Raw genomic sequence first — 23,508 nt, 5'->3', positions numbered from 1 at the left:
ATACTGTATTTGTTAAATATTGCTGTGTTACACATCAGCCCCAAATTAGTGGCTTAAAACAATAAGCATTTATTCTGTCACAGTTGCTGCAGGAAGTGACTTAGCTTGGTGATTCTGATTCAGGGACGAGGCTAAAGTCAAGATCTTGACTGGAGCTACTAGTCTTCCATCTAGAGTTGGAAGATCTACTTCCAAGATGGTACATTCCTATGGCTGTTGGCAAGATGACTCACATCCCTGCTACATGAGCCTTCTTTGGGGATGTTTGAAGATTGTCACAACATGGCAGTTGGTTTCCCCCAGAATGAGTGATCTAAGAGAGAGAATAAGGAAGAAGCCAGAAATCTTTTAATTTGTAACCTTGGACTGAAATATTGACACCCTGCCGTACTCTACTCAATAGAAGCAAGTCACTAAGTACAGCCCACAGTTAAGGGGAGGAGAATTAGGTTCTACCTTTTGAAGGGAAACATGTCAAAGACTTTAGATATATTTTAGAACTATCACAGGCTGTTTTTATAATGGCATAATCACATATACTTCTATCTATCTATCTATCTATCTATCTATCTATCTATCTATCTATCTATCACAGATTCTGAAAATCAGTCTTTCAGAAGTATAGAACTGCCAGTGACAGTCTCTTAATCGCCATAGCCTCTGAATGGTAGAATAGTAATAGCAAACACTTACATAGCCCTTACTATGTCATTCTAAGTATTTTAGAAAAAATAACTCACGTCATTCTTACAGCAACCATGTGACTGGGGTATTATTATCCTATTTTACAGATAACTTGGGCACAGAGACGCTAAGGAACTTCCCCAAAGTCACGCTACTATTAAGTGACAAATCCAGGAACTATACCCAAGTGATTTGACAGTGTTCTAGCTATATTCTGCTTCTCTGTCTTTTATATATTAAAGCTAGAAAGAACCCTAGGGGGACCCTAGTCAAAGAACAACAATATGCCCATTAGATCCAAACAGTTTGTGTTTGAATCCAGCCACCACCTATATGGCTTAAAGTGTGGTTAGGTGTGGTTAGGGTTGAGTAGGGCAGGGCAGGATAGGGTAATTATTCTGTGTACTTCTTGTGGAAGGTCAGGGTCATACTAAACATTAGTCATGCTTTTTACTTGTCCAGACTCCTCATTTTATTGACAAGGGAATCTTAAGCCTAAGTACTAGTGCATCTGCCCAAGGCCATTCAGCAAGAGAGTGGTGCAGAATTGACCATAGAACCCACATCTCTTGTCTCTTTATTCAGTGTGCCTTCCAGTGCTAGACTTACCACCTTATTTCCTTTTTGCCTGCCCTTTATGTTTTGTGTGGTGAAAGCAGACGGATGCCCCATGTAATTCGAGCGGACATTTACTGGGCATTGACCATGTGCCAGGCCCTGGGCTAAGTGTTGTGTGTCATTACCCATTAGCTCACAAAAGATGCCACATCATTTTTTTGGCCTGGAGAACACTTCTCGTGCTTCCATATTCATCCAGGTGTTCACCACCTCCAGGAACCTTTCTCCTGTGCTCCTCCCTGCCCTGCAGCCGTCCCCAAGCCCCTAGAACCTGCACCCACCCTCTCTTGTTAAGTCTAGCCATTGGCTTGCGCATCCCTTCTCACAGTGATCCAGAACACTAGCCCTGACCCCTAGACCCTGCCTTTAGCCCATGGCAGGCTTAGGGATTCTAATGTTATCGCCATTGTTGGGAAAATTGTAGCAAGAATTAATGGAAACACATGGAAAGCACTGAGCAAAGCCTGCCACGGGTGAATGGTAAATACACAGAGGCTCCTTTTATTATTATCACTTTAATAATAATTACTGGCATTATTATCTGTAGCTGGCTCACCCTCTCTATAAGCTCCTGGGAACAGAGATTGTCTCTGCCTTGATATCCCCCCTCCCCCCCCCCCACCCCATGCTGTGTTACGGAAGCATTAAATGGCTCCTGAACAGGATCAACAGAAATAATATTTATGGATGTTGTCTTAGTGGTTTTTTATATGAAATAGGTTTGACTTTAATCATCCAAGATGACATTTTCTTCCAGTTCTCTAGACTTCCTGAGAAAAACTAAGTGCCAGAAGTTAATGGCTTTCATCATTAAGCAACAGTAGCTTTTTTGCATCCTGGTGGTTTCCCAGAGTACTTGACCTTGCACCAAGACTCTTTTTTTAAGCTGCAAATCATCTCTCGTCTTGCCATCCTGTTTCCAGCAGGCAGTAGAATTTGCTGTGTACAGTCTTGCTTTCCTTTCCCGCATGCATGTCCCTTTCTAATAGGAAAGAAAAGTTAATTGCCATGCTGGTTACTTTCTCGTAGTCCATCAACAAAGCAATGGAGAAGGACCATGAAGAATACAACATTGGTGTCCTGGACATCTATGGCTTTGAAATATTCCAGGTAAGACCATTTTGAATATCTGGGGCCCCGGGAGGGTGATGCATTTCATCTGGCTTGAAATAAAGAATTCTAGGTAACGGGGGGGGGGGGGGGGGGGGGGGGGGGGAAACCCACTGCAGTTCATTTTTGCCTCTGTACGTTCTTCATGTACCTTTACTGAATTAGTTTCCCCTAAATATAAACTATGTTGCTGTCTACTGATGCCTCCAACATTTCTGTTAAGACTTTTCACACTGAAACATTTCACTAAATCACTTAAGAAATGACTTCATAATGATTTTGCAGTAACAATTACATGCAAGTAACCTTTTTTTCTTCTAGAAAAATGGCTTTGAGCAGTTTTGTATCAATTTTGTTAATGAAAAATTACAGCAGATTTTTATTGAACTGACATTAAAGGCAGAACAGGTAAGCAGTCGCTCTTGTTTCATCTGATTTCTAACTTGTTTCGTTTAAAAGGTATAAATGTCTCTCTTTTCTTACTAGATTCAACTTTTAGCCTTGTATTAGGAAACGTACTTAATAAAGTCAGACAGAAAAACCATATGCCATTGTGACATTTTAGTCTATGAATTGTAAACACCATCTGCTACAGTTTCTTTCTCCTTTAAGCAAATGATGTTGTGAAATTGGACTTCTTACTGGCTGCTTTTACTACTCTGACTCATTGACCGAGTGGAAAATGGAAACCCAGTTCCAACCCCAATTGTCTATGGCATGGACTGTGTTCCAAAGGAAAAACTTGATTTTCTCAGATCCGCTCGACTCCCAATCTTCCTTAAATACAGAAAAAGCTGGTGTTTTTCATTCTAATGTGAAGTAACATGTCTTACTTACAGTTTCTCCTCAAAGTTCCATGCAAGTTCGCTTTTAATCTGGATACCATGTTGTTCTGGATTTCTAGGATAGCTGTAACCAAGTACCATCAACAGAGTGGCTTTTTTTTTTTTTTTTTTAATTTTTTTTTTTCAATGTTTATTTATTTTTGGGACAGAGAGAGACAGAGCATGAACGGGGGAGGGGCAGAGAGAGAGGGAGACACAGAATCGGAAACAGGCTCCAGGCTCCGAGCCATCAGCCCAGAGCCTGACGCGGGGCTCGAACTCACGGACCGCGAGATCGTGACCTGGCTGAAGTCGGACGCTTAACCGACTGCGCCACCCAGGCGCCCCCAGAGTGGCTTAAAACAACAGACATCACTTCTCTCATAGTTCAGAAAGCTTGAGTCTGAAACCAGAGGGTCACTAGGACCAGACTCCTTCCTTGCCTCTTCTAGCTTCTGTGGCTCCTGGTGTCTCTGTCCTATGTCAGCAACTCCAGTCTCTGCCTCTCCCTTCACATGCTCTTTCCCTCTCTGTGTCCCTCTTCGCCCAAATCTCCCTCTCCTTTCTCTTGTAAAGACACCCGTCACTGGAGTAAGGGACCACCCTAACTCCAGAATTATTTCATTTTCAAGATCCTTAGCTAAATATATCACAAAGATCCTATTTCCAAACCTCACATTTTGAAGTTTTAGGCGGACATGAAATCTCAGGGGACACATGCAACCTGCTGCACATATGAATGGTTATTTGGGGGGACATTAAGTCATGGAAGGGACCAGTGGTTTCCACATAAACCCCTGCCCTGGTGTTGTAGCCTTCCACCACATCAGAGCGGCTAGAGCAGAAGAGCCAGGGGAAGGCGTGGTAGGGCTGAGACCGGATGAAGTAGGCAGAGGCTAGATCATACAGGAATGTTGTAGGGCGCGGTGGAAGCTTCAGATTTTATAGTAAGTATGACGGGAAACCCTGGGGGAGTTTTGAGCAGAGAGTGACCTGGTCTGCTTTGTGTTTTTGAAAAGATTACTTAGGCTCTATAGACTTCTAGAGTGAGATGAGGGGAAGGCAAACAGGAGTGGAAGTTGAGGGGCGCCTGGGTGACTCAGTTGGTTAAGTGTTCAACTATGATCTCATGGTTTGTGAGTTCGAGCCCCTCATCGGGCTCTGCGCTGACAGCTCAGAAGCTGGATCCTGCTTTGGATTCTGTGTCTCCCTCTGTCTCTGCCCCACCCCTGCTCACGCTCTGTCTCTCTCTTTCTCTCTCTCTCAAAAGTAAACATTGGGGGGAAAAAAGGAGTGAAACTTTAAAAACCAGTTAAGAGACTGGGAAAGAAATGATGGGGGTGTAGATGATGATGATAGCAGTAGAGGTGGTAGAACAGTGAGAGGTGGTCCAATTCGATATGTATTTTAGAAAGAGAGTCAATGTCACGTGCTCAAAATAATTAGCAATGAGCTAAGAAGGAAAGAGGAATTAAAGACGATTTCCTGATTTCTACCCTTGTTGCTTGAATAATAGGGCCAATGGTGAGGCTATATACTGAAGAGTAAGACTAGGAGAACAGTTGGTTGGCAATGGTGGGGAAATGCAGAATCAGAACTCCACTGAACAAGTTACGTTTGTAAGGCTTGTGACACATCTGAACACAGACTCTAATATAAATGTCATGACCCTGGAACTCGGTGGGGAGGTCTAGACCAGAGAAATAAATTTGGGCGTCATTAGCCTCCAGGTGCTATTTAAAACCGTGGGATTGATTAAAATCCTCTGGAGAAGCAGGGCTGAGAATAGAGGAAGGGCTGAAAGATGGAGCCCAGGGTCTCCCCATCATATGAAGATCTGGAAAGAAGCTAACAAAGCAAGACTGGTGAAGAAGGAGGGAAACCAGGAGAATGGGGTGGTGCTCATCAAGTTAAGTGAGCAGCAGGCTTAAGTGAGGGATGAGCCCTTGAGTGTCTAAGGACTAATCTGTACTGCTGTTCGTAGGTTAAATTCAAAGAGATAATTTTGTAACTTGACCTGTGGGTTAAGCCATATTAAATTGCTATTGTTAGTATATCAAAAACAATAGTGTGGTAATAAATTTCATATGGTTCAAACTGAATATAAAAATTACTAAGCATAGGGCACCTGCCTGGCTCAGTCAGTAGAGCATGTGACTCTTGATCTCTGGGTCGTGAGGTAGACCCCTGTGTTGGGCATGGAGTTTACTTAAAAAAAAAAAAAAAAAAAAAAAAATTACCAAGCAATGAAATGTCCCTTTTCTATCCCTCTTAGAAAAATAAAGAAAATTCCCATTGTATGTTGAAGGGCATTCAAATTTCTCTTTCATGGTGACCTGTGTGCCTCTGATAGTCATCTGTGTTGACCTCCAACTAGCCTTCACCGGGTAGTAATGTAAATTCTCGCTTTCTGTCCCTCAGGAAGAGTATGTTCAGGAGGGAATAAGATGGACACCCATTGAGTACTTTAATAACAAAATCGTGTGTGACCTCATAGAGAACAAAGTTGTAAGTATCAGTCTGCTGTGTCCCTTCACTGCACACAGGTTTACGTCGAGTAGGTTTCTGTTCTCTGTGTCATTGTTTTAGGATGGGGGAAGTGACAACTCTGATTTGCAGAGAATGTTTACAATTGCATCAATTTTGTGTATAGACTTATGTGTAGTAATACCAACATGTATATATGAATAGAATGTCAATTTACAATTGGAAGTTATTACTGACTTCTGAGAGGAGACAGAACTAACGTGGATGGCATAGGGTATGAAGAGACATAAAATTGGCTCTGCCTTCTGACCATTTATACATTTTCACCAAGAGAAAACAACAGAGATGTAGGCAGAGATCTCCACAGTACTGTTTTGTTTTGGTTTGGTTTTATAAAAGTCCAAAACGGGAAACTGTAAAAACATCCGAAGACAATTCAGTCGTTGAATAAACTATAGCATAGCAGAGCAGCAAAATATAGCCATTAAAATATTAAGTATGAAGACTGTGTAAAACATGAAGACTGTTTATAAAACAGTGCTGTGTGAAAAAAAAGTCACACATAGAATGTGTAGAGTCTGTAACTGTGTCAACCATGCCTCTGTGGGTAACAGGCTGAAAGTGAATATTAAGAAATGAATTAAGGTCAAAGGAAAATGTTTTCATTTTTCTTTTGGGTTTTGAAAATCAACTTAGTACAAATAGGAGTCAGCAGATAGTGATTTGTGTATGACTCTGAATAGAACTTTGGTAAGTTAAGCAATTTTTTTTTTTTTTTACATGGACTTTCCTCCATCATTAGATCTAAGTGGCAACTCCCATTAATGGCATTTTTGCTCAGAGGGAAAGACTGATTTTCAAGATGGTATCTTGAGTCTAGGGAACTATTTCCTTGCTCAAGAAAAGACCCCATAAGCCACGGAACTGGGGCTTTAAACAGTCACTGAATTGGGACTTTGTCTTCTTGGTACCACCAGAACCCTCCTGGGATCATGAGCATCCTGGACGATGTGTGTGCCACGATGCATGCAGTGGGGGAGGGGGCGGACCAGACCCTGCTGCAGAAACTTCAGATGCAGATTGGGAATCACGAACACTTCAACAGCTGGAACCAAGGCTTCATTATTCACCATTATGCTGGGAAGGTATGTCCAGAGAGCAAGGGTCCCATGGGAAAGGAGAAGTTACCCTTTCCAACACCTACCTTAATGTTTTAAGCCTTTGGGTCTGTGATCTGTTTTCTCATGAGCCAACTGATAACAATATCCCTAGAGTTTCACCTGCTTCACTGTATTTTATTCACTCAGCATTCATTCATTCATTCATTCAACAGCATGGGACATATGAAGTATGTGCAAAGGCAGTACAAAGGATTGTATACACTACTGCATGTTTTTAAATCGTGAATCACCCTGCTGAAGGAATGGATTTGTGTCTTGCCTCTTGCTGCAGTCACAAGCCTGTATCCCTGATCTGTAAATAAGGCTTGCTTTTGATGTTTGTTTTCATAAGACGCATGGTCATCAGGTGCCTGCTGGTTACCAGGCTTTGTCTAGGTGCCAGTGATACAAAGTAAGTTGAGGTCATGATATTTAGAGTCTTCTAGTCCTATGGAAAATCCACTGGTCTCACCTTTCACCCGTCTAATTTCTTGTTCACCAGGGTCCCTGAGCATGATTTTTTGGCTGAATTGATCTAATTGTGACACCATTTGTAGAAAAAATTTGCACTCAGATGACGTGCTCCATTGCAATGGATTAATGAGCAAAAGGAGTTTTATTTTATTCTGTTGTAGTGAAAATTTAGGGAAAGAATTCAGTTTATTACTTAGATACTCCCATGGCTTCACTGAAGAAGGGCTATGTGATCGTGGTAGCTGACGTCCTGGTCATAGATCATCTGAGCCATGTAGGCAGCGGATTACATCCATCAGCATCCACAGACCATCACCACCTAAGTCAGCTAACAAGTTAAATAAAACATGCCCAGCCTTAATGTGACAGTTCATGATGAAATCCCAATTGTACATCTGGAAATATTCACACTCTGGTAAGAATAGCCGTGCCAACTTGGATTTTTTTGTTCAATGAAATACTTACAGGATAAAATTAGATTTCTTTCTGTTCTTGGCCAGGTATCTTATGACATGGATGGCTTTTGTGAAAGGAACCGTGACGTGCTGTTTATGGATCTGATCGAGCTTATGCAGAGCAGTGAGCTGTAAGTGTGTTTTACCTTACCTGACATGGGATGTAGGTTTGATAAAATTTTCAATATTTAAGAAAAAGCTTGTGGCAGTTAGTGGTCAGCACTTTGTTCCTTTCAGCTCATTGGACAATTTGGTTTTTCAAAATAACTTTTCCTCTCCAATCCCATGTACCCCTAACACTTTCTGCCTCCTAATTCCATGTGCTGTGTGCATGCCTTCAGGGCCCCTAGCTTCGTCATTTTCAGTAGTATTATCAGGGAGAGGTGGCTATCCTGGGGTTGGGTTGGGATGGCCATTTCTGACTGTCTAAGAAGGGAACATTCTGGTTCTCTGATACTTTGCCCTTAGAATATCATCCCAAGAATTTTCCATGGTCACTCAATTTTTTTAATGGCTAATGGCTTTGCAGGATGTGAGATAATGTGTCCCTGCAGCACTTGGGAAATGGTTCAAGAAACTAGGGAGGAGCAGCTCAAAAGGGATTGCCTCAGAGATTTAACTCCAGAGACCCTGTCTAAGCTATAGGGGTAGGAGCAGTAGGAGCCTCCATTTCCCTTACAACCTTCAGGAGCTCCCAGGACCAGCCCTGCTATGTCCTTCCCTCCCCTCTTCCCTGCAAAGTTTCCCAAGACCTTAGGTAATGGATATAAAGAATAATTTACATGGTCAGGCCCATATAAGCCAGGCAAGCACAATATTGCGCAGTCTTCCAGCTTTTGCAACTTTTAGAGTGACCTCCAAATAATAGCTGCCCTTTTAGTTCCTGTTACTTGAACTGTTGTAATATCAAGGTTAACTTCCTTAGTTAACAGCCCCAAGTCTGCTCATTTTCTAAGAAAACCAAGCATGCTTTTCAGGCTTTGGCCGGAAGTTGTTCTTCTCCAGTTAGTTCTCTTCCCCCCACGCCCATACCCTGGCCCTCATCTTCCCATGATCTCTCCATGCTGAAGTTCCCTGAAGCCTCCAACTTTGGAGATTCTGAATTTGTTTTCATTTGAAAACACATAAAATCGATTTGCTCCTGTTAAAAAGTCAGGTAAACCACAAGTTCTGCCTTGTGGGTTTTATGACAGTCAGGTGCAGACATGCTTTCAGATTTTTTTTTTTTTAATTATTAAAATTTATGACAACTTTGAGAGCTATTGACGCTTCCATGTAAAACTCCTGTCCTATAGACACAGTCTATTGTTTATTAAACACACTGGCTTCAAAAATCTATAATCATGTCTGATCAAGTTAAAAGTAGATTGTTGGGAGACTTCCTAGAAAATTCGAGACAGCCCAAAAGCCATTTAGGAGGAATTGAACTTGGTGTCAGATTGCTGGTTTACATGGATGACTTTATTCGGTCCTTCAGCACATACTGATTGAGTACCTGCTGTGTACGAGGCTGTGTTCTAGACACCAGGGGCAATGAGGTGACATTGTCCCTGCCCTGTGTCCTGGTGAGGCAGGTATTTGAACAAAGGCAGCTCGATTAGACGGACTAATGAAAATATATTCAACTGGCAAAGAATTGGTGAGTTCCTATCACTCCACATAAAATTACTCCTACTTAAAATAAGTTTTTCAAGGTTTTTTGCAGGGGCAGGGGGGAGGTGCAGTGTACTAATGGCATCGAGTAGGCAAAGGTCACTGATGCTGCAAAACGTTCTATAGTGCGTAGGGCAGCCTAACCCTCCCCGCCCCAACAAAGAATTATCCAGCCCTGAATCCTGGTATCAATAGCGCCAAGATGGAGAAACCCTGCTTTCAATCAAAGCAGAATCTGTGGGGCACCTGGGTGGCTCAGTTAGTTAAGCGTCTGACTTCGGCTCAGGTCATGATCTTGTGGTGCGTGAGTTCAAGGCCCATGTCGGGCTCTGTGTTGACAGCTCAGAGCCTGGGGCCTGCTTCGGATTCTGTGTCTCTCTCTCTCTCTCTCTCTCTCTCTCTCTCTCTGCCCCTGCCCTGCTCATGCTCTGTCGCTCTCGCTTGCAAAAATAAATAAAAATTAAAAAAAAAAAAAAAAAAGCAGAATCTGCACTGGACCCCAACAATTCGTACACTTTCCTGAGCTCTGGTCTGTCTCACTTAACTCGGTAAACTGGTACCAGTCCTCTCTGTGTGTCCTCTTGCCAAGGTGTACCTCTGTTCTAGTGAGCAGGCAAACTCAAAATGCAGAGTTTTTAATTTAATTTTTCAGGCTTAGACACTAAGATGCTTCTATCTTAGAATTCTTTCTCCGTTTCTTCTGTTCACTGCTTATTTCCCAGGTCACACCTTGATGGCTCGTGCTTTGAGTCAGATGGTCTTTCTGGATCCAAGGTTATGTACTTCCGGACAGCCCTCTTTCCCATCCTCTACAGAAGCAGGCTTTTGTCCCCCGAGGTACCCACTGATTGCTAACCCCTTCTCTTTCTCCTTTTTCAGACCTTTTATAAAGTCTTTATTTCCGGAAAATCTGCAAGCTGACAAGAAAGGGCGCCCAACTACTGCCGGAAGCAAAATAAAGGTTTGTTCTATTTGGGGACGTTTATAGATTCCTATAAGAGGCAGGGATTTCTAGGAGTCAGAAACTGCACCCTTGGGCCAGGATGAGGTCAGTGAGATAGAATGGTTACAGAAGATGCGCAGAAGTAATGTTGCTGCTTGAAAAAAAGTGATGGATATTAAGTACCCCATAGCTTCATAGTCAGCAGATGCTAATCAGCTACTTTCTAAGAGGAAGTGGCTTTAAACAGAATCTGGAAGAATACACATTAAACTATCAGAGAAGATTTTATGATTGAGAGCCACATTCTGGATTTTTAAAAAAAATTTGTTTTTTCTTGAGAGAGAGAGACAGAGCCTGAGCAGGAGAGGGGCAGAGAGACAGGAAGCATAGAATCCGAATCAGGTTCCAGGTTCTGAGCTTTCAGCACAGAGCCCAGAGTGGGGCTCAAACTCACGGGCCGGGCTGCAAGGTCATGACCTGAGCAAAGTCGGACACTTAACTGACTGAGCCACCCAGGCGCCCCCCAAATTCTGTATTTCGATGACTGTTTTCCAGGCTGGACCCCAATACTTGCCAATTATGGAACTTCACGTACCTGAAATTCTGCTGGGTGTTATGGGGGCAACTTATGCCCTCAGTGGATCTTGCAGGCCCCTCCTTCTGCAAATTACAGGCACATCTGACCCCGTGTGTCTTAACATCAGGAGTTCTTAAGGTGTTTTGGGGGAGCCCCTGTGGAGAGTGCACTGTATCATCTGAGCCTTTGTATGATGAAATTCATTGTCCCTAATTACACTCTGAATTTAAAGGTTGTGTCAAACACACGGAATCATGTCATTCTTTGAGAAAGTCACTAAACTATTTTTTTAAAAATCAGTTAGCGGCGCCCGGGTGGCTCAGTCGGTTAAGTGTCCGACTTCAGCTCAGGTCATGATCTCGCGGTTTGTGGGTTCGAGCCCCATATCGGGCTCTGTGCTGACAGCTCAGAGCCTGGAGCCTGCTTCGGATTCTGTGTCTCCCTCTCTCTCTGCCCCTCCCATACTCATGCTCTGTCTCTCCCTGTCTGTCAATAATAAATAAACATTAAAAAAAATTTTTTTTGAAGTATCAGTTAAATACCACCACAGTTTTATAATCAATAGGATCATCAAATGATGAACAGCAGGGCTCTGGGGGGGTCCATTGCCTGTGTTGAAATCCCAGCTCTGGCTTTTACTAGCTTGTGTTTGCCAGCAAATTACCTAAACTCTCAGTGCATCATTTGCTTTATCTGCAAGATGGGGATCTTTGTACCTATGTCAAGGTGGGGTTGTGATATTAAATTCAGTAATCTGTCTAAGGCATTTAGTACACTACCTGAAACATCATAAGCACAAAACGTATCTGATCGGCTACACTGCTCCTTCAGTGCCCTCCTTATGCCCCGTGCTTATTCATCTCTGCTTCATTCTTAGTGAACTCCTAGATGTGCCTGTTTATGCCTCCTCCCTGGCTCTGTGTATCCAAATCCTGCTCATCCTTCTCACAGTGCCCTCAACAACCCCAGCCTGATGGAAACGATGGTTGTTGTCAGTTCTGGTCGTTGGCTTTCTTTCCTGAGTGTTTCTTGTATGGAAGCCTGCCTCCCCAGCCCCTGAGGGCAAGCACACTGCCTGGAATAAAGGAAATGATTTTTAAAACCTCACAGCATAATGAGAAGATTCTAGTCAAGAGAAGACTTCCGGTTTAGAGAAGGATGTCAGGTGCAAGCTGGGTTTTGAACTAAAGGATAGAGTCCTCCCAGACTAGGGACAGTCATGTTCAAAGTACCAGAGACATTTAGTAGCCCTGGACGATCTCTGCATTGAGTTCACTGGAGCAGAGAATGGAAGGCAGAGAGCAGATGCCATTCTTATGAGGCCCCAGCTAGCAATGTCTGTGTGAAGCTTCTGACTCATGCCTTCACTTCAAGGTCCTGGATAAGGATTAGCTCTGGGCTGGAAAATCTAGTCACAAGACTGTCACATTCAGATCCAAGGGGCCCAGATCATCAAGGTTACAATGACTCACTTCCAAGTGGTCTGGATTCTCAGTTGAGCTTATTCCCTAAAAAACAGAGGGTGGAGGTAGGGGCATTTTTCTCCTCCTTGGAGGACTTGGCTTCATATTCTGGTCTCGTTGAATGCTCAAAATTGCCACCTTCTGGGTATACTCAAAGTATTCAGGATTGCAAGGACTGCAAAGATTGCTATTGTCTGGGGAGGTCCATCTCAAGTCAGCCAGCTTAAGTAAGATGATAACACTGTCCATGTCCTCACCCCAAGTGGTACTCTGCTTTGTGGATTATGTTGTCCATGTCTCTGTCTGATGTTCCTGTCCTACCTCCACGTAGGAGTAAAATTCTCCCTGCTTTGTAATCCCCTCTAAAACACCTCTTCGAACTGCATAGCCATGGCCAATCTCTTACACCTTCCATATCCACAGCATTTTGTAGACATTCAGTATCATCTTCATGATATCCCTAAAGTGCACACATTTAAAGAGATCTATGGGTGCCTGGGTGGCTCAGTCGGTTAAGCGTCCGACTTCAGCTCAGGTCATGATCTCGCAGTCTGTGAGTTCAAGCCCCGTGTCGGGCTCTGTGCTGACCGCTCAGAGCCTGGAGCCTGCTTCGGGTTCTGTGTGTGTGTCTCTCTCTCTCTCGCTCCTCCCCTGCTTGCTCTCTGTCTCTCGCTCTCTCTCAAAAATGATAAACATTAAAAAAAAGAGATCTAAAATTCCTTGGAAGCAAAATTAAGTTTATGTTCAAGGTAGTTTTTGTGTTGGGTATTTTATTATTTTCTAATACTTTAAAATTTCAAACCAATCTGTAGGATCTAACTAATGAATATTCATTTGGTGAGAACTGTTCTCTTGTTTATAAGTAATAGTATTCTGTATTTAATAGTGCTTTTTGATTTTGAGGCTTCACTAAATTCTGCATTGTTGTGGCTGGAAGGGACCAGTTTTGAAATTAGAGCCAAAGATCAGTGCTGTTGGCAAATGGCACCGAGCTCAGCGCTGGCAAAGTGGACGGGATTGCGGCTTCATCCAAGTGAAAGCGGAGACTCTGAGGAGTGGATACGGCAGGAGATGAAAGCACCGTGCAGGGACTGGACTGCTTGACTTTTAACATTTTCTCCAACCTTTAGGTTAAGATGTTAGAGGTCTTCTAGTTCAGTCCTCTTCATTTACAGATGGAGAAACTGAGGCCCAGAGAAACGTAGTGATTTGTCATAAAGCTTGCAAATAGTAGAGGCAAGACCCCACCTGGAGCTTGCTGGTAATCTGTGTTGAGGATAAAAGGAGGAGCCTCACCCTGAGCCTTTCCTCACTGCCCCGTCTGCGTGTTTTGATTTATGCTTCTGTTGGGCAAGTAAGTGCCTTTGGTCGCCTTCTGTCCTAACTCATGGACTGTTCTTGTCCAGAGTCAGGGTAAATCTGGTTGCTGCTTCCCAACCAGCTCAGGAGACATCTAAAGTTGACTCCATAACTAAATTCAGGATAATTTTGATGGGTAAGGTGTAGTCCTATTTGCCGAAATGAATTATCCCACAACCTAAAGACTTTATCTACTCTCAGCTCATTCTGTTCATTCCTTCTACATCACACCAAAAGATCTCCTATCTTGCTTAGGAAGGCAGGAGAGCATTGTGGTTAAGGAACAGACTTGGTGGTATGCACATTTGGGTTCAAGCCTCAACTCTGTTATAATTTGTGCCATCTGGAGCAATACTTTCTTTATGGTCTGGCTTTCTTGTCTTAAAAATGGGAAGAATAATAAGAATAGTAGCTATCTCTTAGAATCCTGAGGCACAAATGAGAGGATCCATATGTCTAGCCCCTGGTGCATATTCAGTAAATGTTAACCCCACTACTACTTTGAGCTAGAGAGAACTAAGTCAAGGGGCAGGTAACATAAATCGCACTTGCCCCTGTATGTTCTCACGCTAAGGTGAAAAGAAGGTATGTTGTGAAATGCTTAGGACGAAAGGTCTTCCAAGTTATTCTTGGAAATTAAAACGTTTTAATAAAATTAAAATAGAAAAAATAAAAATTACAAGTTTGGAGACTTAAAGCTTTGTTATAAGCACGCCCTGCCCAGCTGCACCTCATGTGTTGCAAAGATCATCAGGTTTGTTCTGAAATACAATCTCCATCGAAAAGGGAGATACGAGTCAATTTACTTTTTCATTGTCGGGCTTTGCTTTGGCCATACAACCTCTGCAGCTTTGTTCTTCTAAGCATTGCAAAAAAATGCTATATTCGGCACGTCTAAACAGAGCACATAATTCACTAGTGCACATCTTGCTTTGAATATACTCAAGCATCTTTCTCAAGGGTTTCAGATTTCCCAAACCCATGAAAACAGAAAAGCCCTAATTGAGAGAGAGTTGCCTACTGGAGGCAGATCTCTTCTGCTGACTTTGTAATGGTTTTCTGGCTTTAGAGATCCCTTCTCTCTATTTTCCTTTAGAGGTTTTCTCTCTTCACACTGATTTGATGAGAAGGAGGGTTTGTGTGGACCCCATCCTGGGCCCCACGAGTGCACAGCTGTGTGGTGTTGGGAATGCTGATGTGGGCCCTGTTCCTGTTTCCTCCAAGTTTGAGATAGTCACAATTTGAAACACATCATAAGCAATTGCAGCTTTATTTGTGTGGCTTTCTCTGCTTGAGCCCAGTTTCCTTTTGCGTACCCAGTGCACAGGTAGTGAGAGAAGATTTCATATTGGATATTTTGTGAAGGAGTAGGTTATATGGCACACCAATATGGCTCAGATGCTGCAGGTTTATAAAAGGACATGCTGAGGAAGCAGGTGAGCGAAGTGGCATATGGAAAGATGTATAAGGGACACCTGGGTGGCTCAGCCGGTTAAGCGACTGACTCTTGGTTTCTGCTCAGGTCATGATCTCACTGTTCGTGGCTTCAAGCCCCGCGTCAGGCTCCATGGTCACAGCATAGAGCCTGCTTGGGATTCTCTCTCTCCCTATCTCTCTGTCTCTTCCCCGCTCATGCTGTCTCTCTCTCAAAATAAACAAATAATCTTTTTTAAAAAAGAAACAATTTATAAATTCTGAGCTTATCTATCTCTCACTCTTTATTCATTTCCATCATTTTAATAAGGTGACTCCACATTGGTTGAATTGCCTGGAAAGAGAGTACAGGGGCCTCTAATGCTTTAATCTTGCAAATAATTTCTCCTCCCCACCCCACTCGAGCACCAAAAAAGGCTAGGAGAACAATGTGTTTGCGAAGGCCCTCTATCAGCTTAATTTGCTAATAACTGGCATGCTTCCTTGTTCCTCATGAAAAGAATTGCATGCGAAGATGTATTGGCTTTGGTTTTTTTGTTTTGTTTTATTAACTATACTGAGAAGACCTGATTGTTTTCAAAAATCTAACTTCCAACCCATTTGCGGATGTTAGAATCATCATAAAAGTCAGTAGAGCCTTAAGAGAGTATAGTCGAGCAGAGGGAAGCCTAACGAGCAAGTCCTGAAGATTAATTTCTAGCTATAAATGTCTGCGCTAGAGTTTCACAGATCTCTTTGGAAAGTTGGTCTGCTTGAGAAAAAGTTCCGTGTTTCCACCTGATGTGATTCTTCCTTTCTAGAAACAAGCCAATGACCTCGTGAGCACCCTGATGAAGTGCACACCTCACTACATCCGCTGCATAAAACCGAACGAAACCAAGAAGCCCAGAGACTGGGAGGAAAGCAGGTTTGTCAAGATGGCAGACGGGGAGGTTGAGGCCGGCGGGGGTGGGCCCTGGTACATGTTCCCGCTGCTCAAAAGGGCCACCCTACGCCAAGGGCAGAAGCAGTTTAAATTGTTCTCGGGTGTGTTTCATGTCTTTGTGTCTTAACTTTTTCATGAGGAATGAAGCTTCCCTCCCCCCTCCCCTCTTGTCTTCTCCTAAAACGTTAGCTGTGCCATTCAGTCCAGAGTTAGCATTTTACAATGTTGAACTTGGCTAGTCTGGAGACAGATGGAAAGAAAACAAAAAAAACCTTAAGACCGCAGAGTCAGGATGGTTTTAAAATTAGTGTGAGGCCCCGTGTAGACATTCTTAGTGCACTCAGCTCCTCATCAGTACCCACAGGATGTGGCCTGGAATGCTCACTCAGGGTTACGAGTGAAGGTCTGAAGAGCTGGTGGAAAGCAATCTGTCATTTTCTGGGGTCTTGGGGGGCATGCTCTAGGTTCAGTACCTGCCTCTGAGGACTGTGTTCGTGAGCAGAGTGACTGCGTCTGGGAGGGAACAAGCCACAGGGAGACACGTGGTGTATAGCAGGCAGTGAGCCCTCCCCTCTCTGACTCCTGAGGAATCCTGGGTCACCGTTCCTCCCGCAGCTGGAATTTAGGGATGTGGCCTGTGCAGGATGAAATGGGGGTGTTGAGTAGGCAAATGTTAAGGATGACTAGAAAATACAATTTTATCCAGCTGGAGGATCCAGATGCATGTTCCTAAGAGGCACCGTCCATGGGCACACGGGGAGCAGGGCCCCAGGCAAGGCATTATGATGACTGGACCGGAGGGAGGAGCCCACAATTGTCACCAGTCTGGTCCCTAGACAGGAGCGTGCAGAATTACTATCTTTTGTCTTTTCTCTCTTGGCGAAAACTAGATAAACTTAGGTATCAAGTGACTTATCGAGGTTAAACTCCACAATGGCAAGACCAGGAGGGAAAGTCATGGCCGCCAGCCACCTTCCCTGAGAGATATGTGTAGGTCCATTCCTGTCCTGCCAGCAGGATCCTTTCTGAGCATTCAGGCAGCTGAGACTTGATCCATTACAAGAGGGGAAAAAAATGAGTGATGAGGAAAATGCACAGGCTCCAGCAATCAGTGTCTTCTGGTCCTTTTGTATTTTCCCACTGCATGTGCAGCTTGAGTCTGTTTTCTCACCTCTTGATGCTGCAGGACATAGCAGCCTACCATCTTGTCAGTCTACAATATTCTGAGTCCTCTCGTCAATAGATGCATGTTCCTGGGCACCTGGGTGGCTCAGTCGGTTGAGTGACCGACTCTTGATTTCGGCTCAGGTCATGATCTCACGGTCATGGGATTGAGCCCCACACTGAGCTTTGTGCTGAGCATGGAGTCTGCTTAAGACTCTGTCTCTCAGGGTGCCTCGGTGGCTCAGTAGGTTAAGCGTCCAGCTCTTGATTTCGGCTCAGGTCATGATCTCATGGTTCATGGGTTCAAGCCCCACATTGGGCTCTGTGCTGACAGCGTGGACCCTGCTTGGAATTCTCTCTCCCTCTCTCTCTGCCCCTACCCTGCTCATAGTCTCTCTCTCTCTCTCTCTCTCTCAGAATAAATAAATAAACTTTAAAAAAAATTAAAAAAAAAAAAAGATTCTCTTTGCTCCTCTCCTCTGCTCACACATACTCTCTCTCTCTCTCTCTCTCTCTCTCAAAAGAAAATTGAAAAAAAATAGGCGAAACAGGTGCACATTCCTAAAGTGTCAATTCTATTGAATTGCCAGCAGAGATTCCTCTTAAACACTATCAGGTAGCTATTCCAAGGCTCCAATGAGGGCTCACTCCCCCTGGGTGATGAGTCTGGTCTCGGGTGACTCTTGTATTAGCAAGTCCTACAGTCTTTCTCCAGATCAGTTGGACCCTGATCCAGCGTCTCTAATCTGCCCTGGGAATTATTCTTGTGACTTACCCATTTGGTGGCTGTGTGGTCATTCCTGGCAGTTACCAGGTTTCCCTGGGATCTTCTCTTCCACTGCAGTGAGCTCCTTTGAAAGGGTGGACCTGACCATCCCCTTCCCCTTGAAGTACTTAATTTGCCTTCTGCTTTTCTGAAACACATCACTCAGTTTCTCCATTGAGGCTAAGAGAGCAGCAGCAGCATCACCCCTTCCCCCCTGAAGATAGAAAATGTCTTTTCTTGTTTTTTTTGTTTTTGTTTTTGTTTTTTGTTTTTTGGTTTTGTTTTTTTGGTTTTTTTTTTTTTTTTTTTTTTTTTTTTTTTTTGCCTTCCTACACTAGTTCTCAAGCTTATGGATGCACCAAAGTATCCCTTAGGGGGCTTGTTAAAACTCAGATTGCTGGGCCCTGCTTCCAGAGATTCAGTAGGTCTGGGTGGGGTCCAAGAATGTGCATTTTTTTTTTCAACGTTTTTTATTTTTTATTTTTGGGACAGAGAGAGACAGAGCATGAACGGGGGAGGGGCAGAGAGAGAGGGAGACACAGAATCAGAAACAGGCTCCAGGCTCCGAGCCATCAGCCCAGAGCCTGACGCGGGGCTCGAACTCCCGGACCGCGAGATCGTGAACTGGCTGAAGTCGGACGCTTAACCGACTGCGCCACCCAGACGCCCCAGAATGTGCATTTTTAAGAAGCTCCCAGGTGATGCCAGTGCTGATGGTCTGGACCTCATACTTTGAGAACAGCTGATCTAGGGCAACGGGCTGGACTGGATCTGGAAGAACTGTCTTGTGGTGCTGGCCTGCCACTAAGTAGTTTCAGTAAGACACTTCATCTCCTCAGTCCTCCATTTCTTCCTCATTAAACTAAGAGGGTCCCAGCAGTAGCACTGCTAGGAATTTACCCAAGGGATACAGGAGTGCTGATGCATAGGGGCACTTGTACCTCAATGTTTATAGCAGCACTTTGAGCAACAGCCAAATTATGGAAAGAGCTAAATGTCCATCAACTGATGAATGGATAAAGAAATTGTGGTTTATATACACAATGGAGTACTACGTGGCAATGAGAAAGAATGAAATATGGCCCTTTGTAGCAACGTGGATGGAACTGGAGAGTGTGATGCTAAGTGAAGTAAGCCATACAGAGAAAGACAGATACCATATGTTTTCACTCTTATGTGGTTCCTGAGAAACTTAACAGAAACCCATGGGGGAGGGGGAGGAGAAAAAAAAAAAAAAAGAGGTTAGAGTGGGAGAGAGCCAAAGCATAAGAGACTCTTAAAAGCTGAAAACAAACTGAGGGTTGATGGGGGGTGGGAAGGAGGGGAGGGTGGGTGATGGGCATTGAGGAGGGCACCTTTTGGGATGAGCACTGGGTGTTGTATGGAAACTAATTTGACAATAAATTTCATATACTGAAAAAAAAAATAAATAAATAAAAATAATAAATAAACTAAGAGGGTCCATTCAGAACGGGATCTCCTTCAGTCCCACCGAATGAACTCTCCCAGACCTGGCCCCACTTCTGTCAGCCTGCCTCTGCCTGTCTCCACATCACTCCCACACTCCCCCCTCATGTGTTCACACAAGTACACACTGCATCACATCTTGCACGTGTATGCACACACACTAGAAGGGTGATGACATAGGCTACCTCAGAAATAGATTACAGGAGTCTTGGAAGCAGAGGTGAGGCCGAGGGGAGCTTTAGCCCACCCTTCCCCCTACTCCGTATCCCATCCAGCTTCCCTTCCCCAGCCCTTTCCAATAAACATTATCTTAAATGAAAACATCTTGCTCCCCCTACAAATACAGCCCCTCCCAGCCCACTCTCCCTTACCCCGTGGAGATCTCTGTCTGCTCAAAGTCCCTCTAACGTAGAAATTTTGCAGTAGTTACTGGTTGAAAGTTTCACGTCCCTGATGCTTCTTTCTCATAAAATCCAAACTGAGTCCTAGAAATATCAGAAAATGGAGAAGTTGAGACTAGCAATACATTTATTCGGTAAATCCTCGTAGAATCCCCTACAGTGATGTTTTCGGTTTTTTTTTTTTTTTTTTTTAATTTTTCTTAATCCCGTCATTTATTTGTATTGAAGTAAGGAACTTCAGAACATACATCCGTGTAAACAGGCGTCAAGAAGCCTAAGGTATGTGTTGGTCCGGTGTTGATTCGTATTTCCAGTAGGATAGCTTCCTGAGCTGCGTCCCCGTGCCCCCGATCCTGTTTCAGGTTTATTGTGTGACAGATGGTTTCGCTTCTGAGTGTGGAGAGTCAAGGGCCAGGAAAGGCAGTGTGCTTCGTTGGCAGGATTACACGGTCAATTGAAGTTCTCGGTGGACAGGGTTACTCATTCCACAAGTTTATGGGGTGTGGTTTATTTTTCTTTTCCTGTTGAAAATGTGTTTTTGTTTGGCTCCGGCGAAGTTGCCTGCCCTGGGTTCGGAATGGCTGCTCCAGCAGGGCTCTCGGGCCTTGACCTACTTGCGTTAATGGCCAAGGAAAGTTGTGAAGAACTTAGCCCAAGGGGCGGAATGGCGTGACCCAGGGAAATGGCATGACTGGGCATTGGCAGCCTGGCTGGTGTTCACTGAAGAGGTCACAGCGCTGCAGGGACACGAAAAAAATCACCTTGGGTCCTTTGATTACAGAAATCAGTACAGAATTTGCTAACCAGATTGTCCTATTGGAGAAAATTCCCATAAGGAAATTTCCTGGTGATGGAAGTTACAGTGAATGAAACCAGTTTTTTAACATGAGGCATATTTTTTCAGTTGTGGAAACTGAACATTTCTACTTGAATCAATGGGTGATATATTCCCTTGCCCCAAAAGCTTGGGAGGAAGCCAATATATATGAAAAGCACTTAAAATGAGCACGTACCTCTAACTGACACCCTCATGTGTATTGTTCTTAATAGAGAAAAGGCTAATGGTGAGTTTTGGATTCGGAGGATATGAGAAAGGAACATTCATTATTTCTACTCCCTTAGTTAACCAGATATGTGTCACAAATCAAATGTGGGTATTGAATATTACTTCTTTCTATAAAGGTTGTTTAATTTTTTTTAACTTTATTTGGGGGCAAGAGGGGCACAGAGAGAGAGAGAGACAGAGAGACAGAGAGAGAGAGAGAATCCCAAGCAGGCTCCACGCTGTCAGCATAGAGCTGACATGAGGCTCGAACCCACGATCTGTGAGATGATGACCTGATCTGAAACCAAGAGTTGGACTCTTAACCCACTGAGCCACCCAGGTGCCCCTATAAAGGTTGTTTTAAAAAGTATTAATCTTGGGGTGCCAGCGTGGGTCATTTGGTTAAGCATTTGACTTTGGCTCAGGTCATGATCTCATGGTTGGTGGGTTTGAGCCCCTGCATCGGGCTCTGTGCTGACAGCTCAGAGCCTGGAGTCTGCTTCAGATTCTGTGTCTCCCTCTCTTTCTGCCCCTCCACCACTTGGGCTCTGTCTCTTTGTGTCTCTCAAAAATAAACATTAAAAAATTTTTAAAAAAAAAGTAATTATCTTGAAGGAGTTGACATTTCTGGATTCTGGTTCAAGTAGGAACACTGGGACTTGAGGCTTTTCTCATACATCCCTCCCAGGGCAGTCAAGACTGTATCCCCACTTCCAGCTTAGTTTTCCACCTGCTCCTCACCCACCCATGCCACAGACTTTCCCATCGTTGTGCCTTCGCTTCCACTGTGCCCCCTGCCTTTCCCTCCTCTGCACCTGGTGAGTTCAACTCGTCCTTCCAGACCCAGGGACATGTCACCTTCTGAGAATCTCCTCACTATGAAAAATCCACCTCTTTGTCTAGTCTGCTGTCCTGGTTTACTTATTGCACCTGTGTGTATATTAGAATAATAGCAGCTTTATGTCACGCATGCCAGGAGCCAGCTGAGTGCTTTACGTGGAATATACCCAACTAGGAAGAAAGAACTCACATCAGCATCCTCACTTAATAGGAGTGGAAAGTGAGGCATAGAGAGGTGAGGTAGTGGCAGAGCCAGGGGCATACCAGGAACCCAGCTCCGGAAGCCGGCTGTGAACCACTGTGCTGCCTGCAAGGTCTTCTGCAGGAACCATGGCAATGGCCTTTTCTTGTTCGCTAGCACCTTGCAGTGCACTGTGCAGACTGACACATGACAGTATCCGCAAGCGTGCATCCTGGTTGGAAATGTGGCTTTCGTGAGAGCCCTGCTGGAGAGACAGCTGTCGGGCTCCTACATGAAGTGGTAGGGAGGCTGCTGCTAATTGTCTTCCCAGGGCAGCAGTTGACCAGGGGCCGTTCTCCGGGAGCAGGAGCCATCATTAGTGCAGATGACCCCAAATGTGCTCAGTGGGGAGAACGGGTGCTGCCTCCCTGCCACAGCACAATGCTGACACCATGTCCTCAACAGAGAGAGGAAGCGTCCTTTTTATTCCTTGTTTCCCTCAAATATCGTGTTTCCAAGTGTCTGTATTCAACCAGCCCACATAACATCTGCATCGAAGGCCCCGTTTCCCTCCACGAGGGGCGATCAGAAGCTAGTGTCCAGGATCTGCCACTCGGCTTCCGGGACACCGTGCTTCTCAGGAACGGGCGAGTTCTCACAGTTGACAGGTCTGTGCACCACCCCAGACCGCCCAGGCTACTAAACTAGAATCCCCAAGGTGTGGGGTATGGGGCGTTTTCTCTGATAAGAAAATCCCATGTGGGAACATTAATCTAGTAGTGCCTGCATCCATTGTCCAAAACATGCTGACAGTTATAAACAACTTAAAACTGTAATTTCAATGGTTATTAGAACGTTTTTAATTTGGGCATTTCAAATTCATCATTTTGCATGCCCTTTCTTACACTGTATCTGAAAAGCTTTAGAAGTATAATCTCACTAGGTGTAGAGTGACTATTAAGGTTGAAAACAAAAATAGCTCTGCCGTCATTTAATTACAAAGTTAAAAGTTGTATCCTTGAGAGGCACCTGGGTGGCTCAGGTGGTTGAGTGTCCGACTCTTGATTGTGGCTGAGGTCATTATCTGTGGTTGTGAGATCAAACCCCGTGTTGGGCTCTATGCTGAGTATGGAGAAGTTTATTTATTTTGAGAGAGAGAGAGAGACCACACATATGTGGGAGAGGGGCAGAGAGAGAGAGAGAGAGAGAGTGTGGGGGGGGGGGAATGAGAGAATCCCATGCTGGCTCCAAGCAGCACAGAGCCCGACGTGGAGCTTGATCTCACCACTGCGAGCTCATGACCTGAGCTGAAGTCGTGAGTCAGAGGCTGAACCAATTGAGCCAATCAGGTGCCCCTAAAATATTTTTTAAGTTAATATTACATAACCTGATGATCAGCTCAGACTCTGAACCCTATAAATTACCGTCTTTTTTTTTTTTTTTGTAACAAAATTCAACTGAGTAAATGTGAAGATCAA

At 44.2% G+C, this 23,508-nt stretch overlaps 1 protein-coding gene across 2 annotated transcripts in view; it reads left to right on the top strand.

The window, feature by feature from the left end:
* Positions 1-23,508, top strand: part of MYO1E (myosin IE) — a 228,889-nt gene that overhangs the window by 149,358 nt on the left and 56,023 nt on the right. For both annotated transcript variants that reach the window (XM_086710815.1, XM_086710816.1), the window contains exons 11-17: positions 2,332-2,412; positions 2,734-2,820; positions 5,658-5,744; positions 6,701-6,868; positions 7,858-7,943; positions 10,345-10,426; positions 16,042-16,148. In XM_086710815.1, the coding sequence (XP_086566941.1) occupies positions 2,332-2,412; positions 2,734-2,820; positions 5,658-5,744; positions 6,701-6,868; positions 7,858-7,943; positions 10,345-10,426; positions 16,042-16,148 (698 nt within the window). The remainder of the gene's footprint in view (positions 1-2,331; positions 2,413-2,733; positions 2,821-5,657; positions 5,745-6,700; positions 6,869-7,857; positions 7,944-10,344; positions 10,427-16,041; positions 16,149-23,508) is intronic.

The sequence above is a fragment of the Puma concolor genome, chromosome B3 (assembly GCF_028749965.1).
Source record: "Puma concolor isolate L17-30 chromosome B3, mPumCon1.1.hap2, whole genome shotgun sequence".
NCBI classification, from domain to species: Eukaryota; Metazoa; Chordata; class Mammalia; order Carnivora; family Felidae; genus Puma; species Puma concolor.
This window is presented reverse-complemented; position numbering and strand designations above follow the sequence as displayed.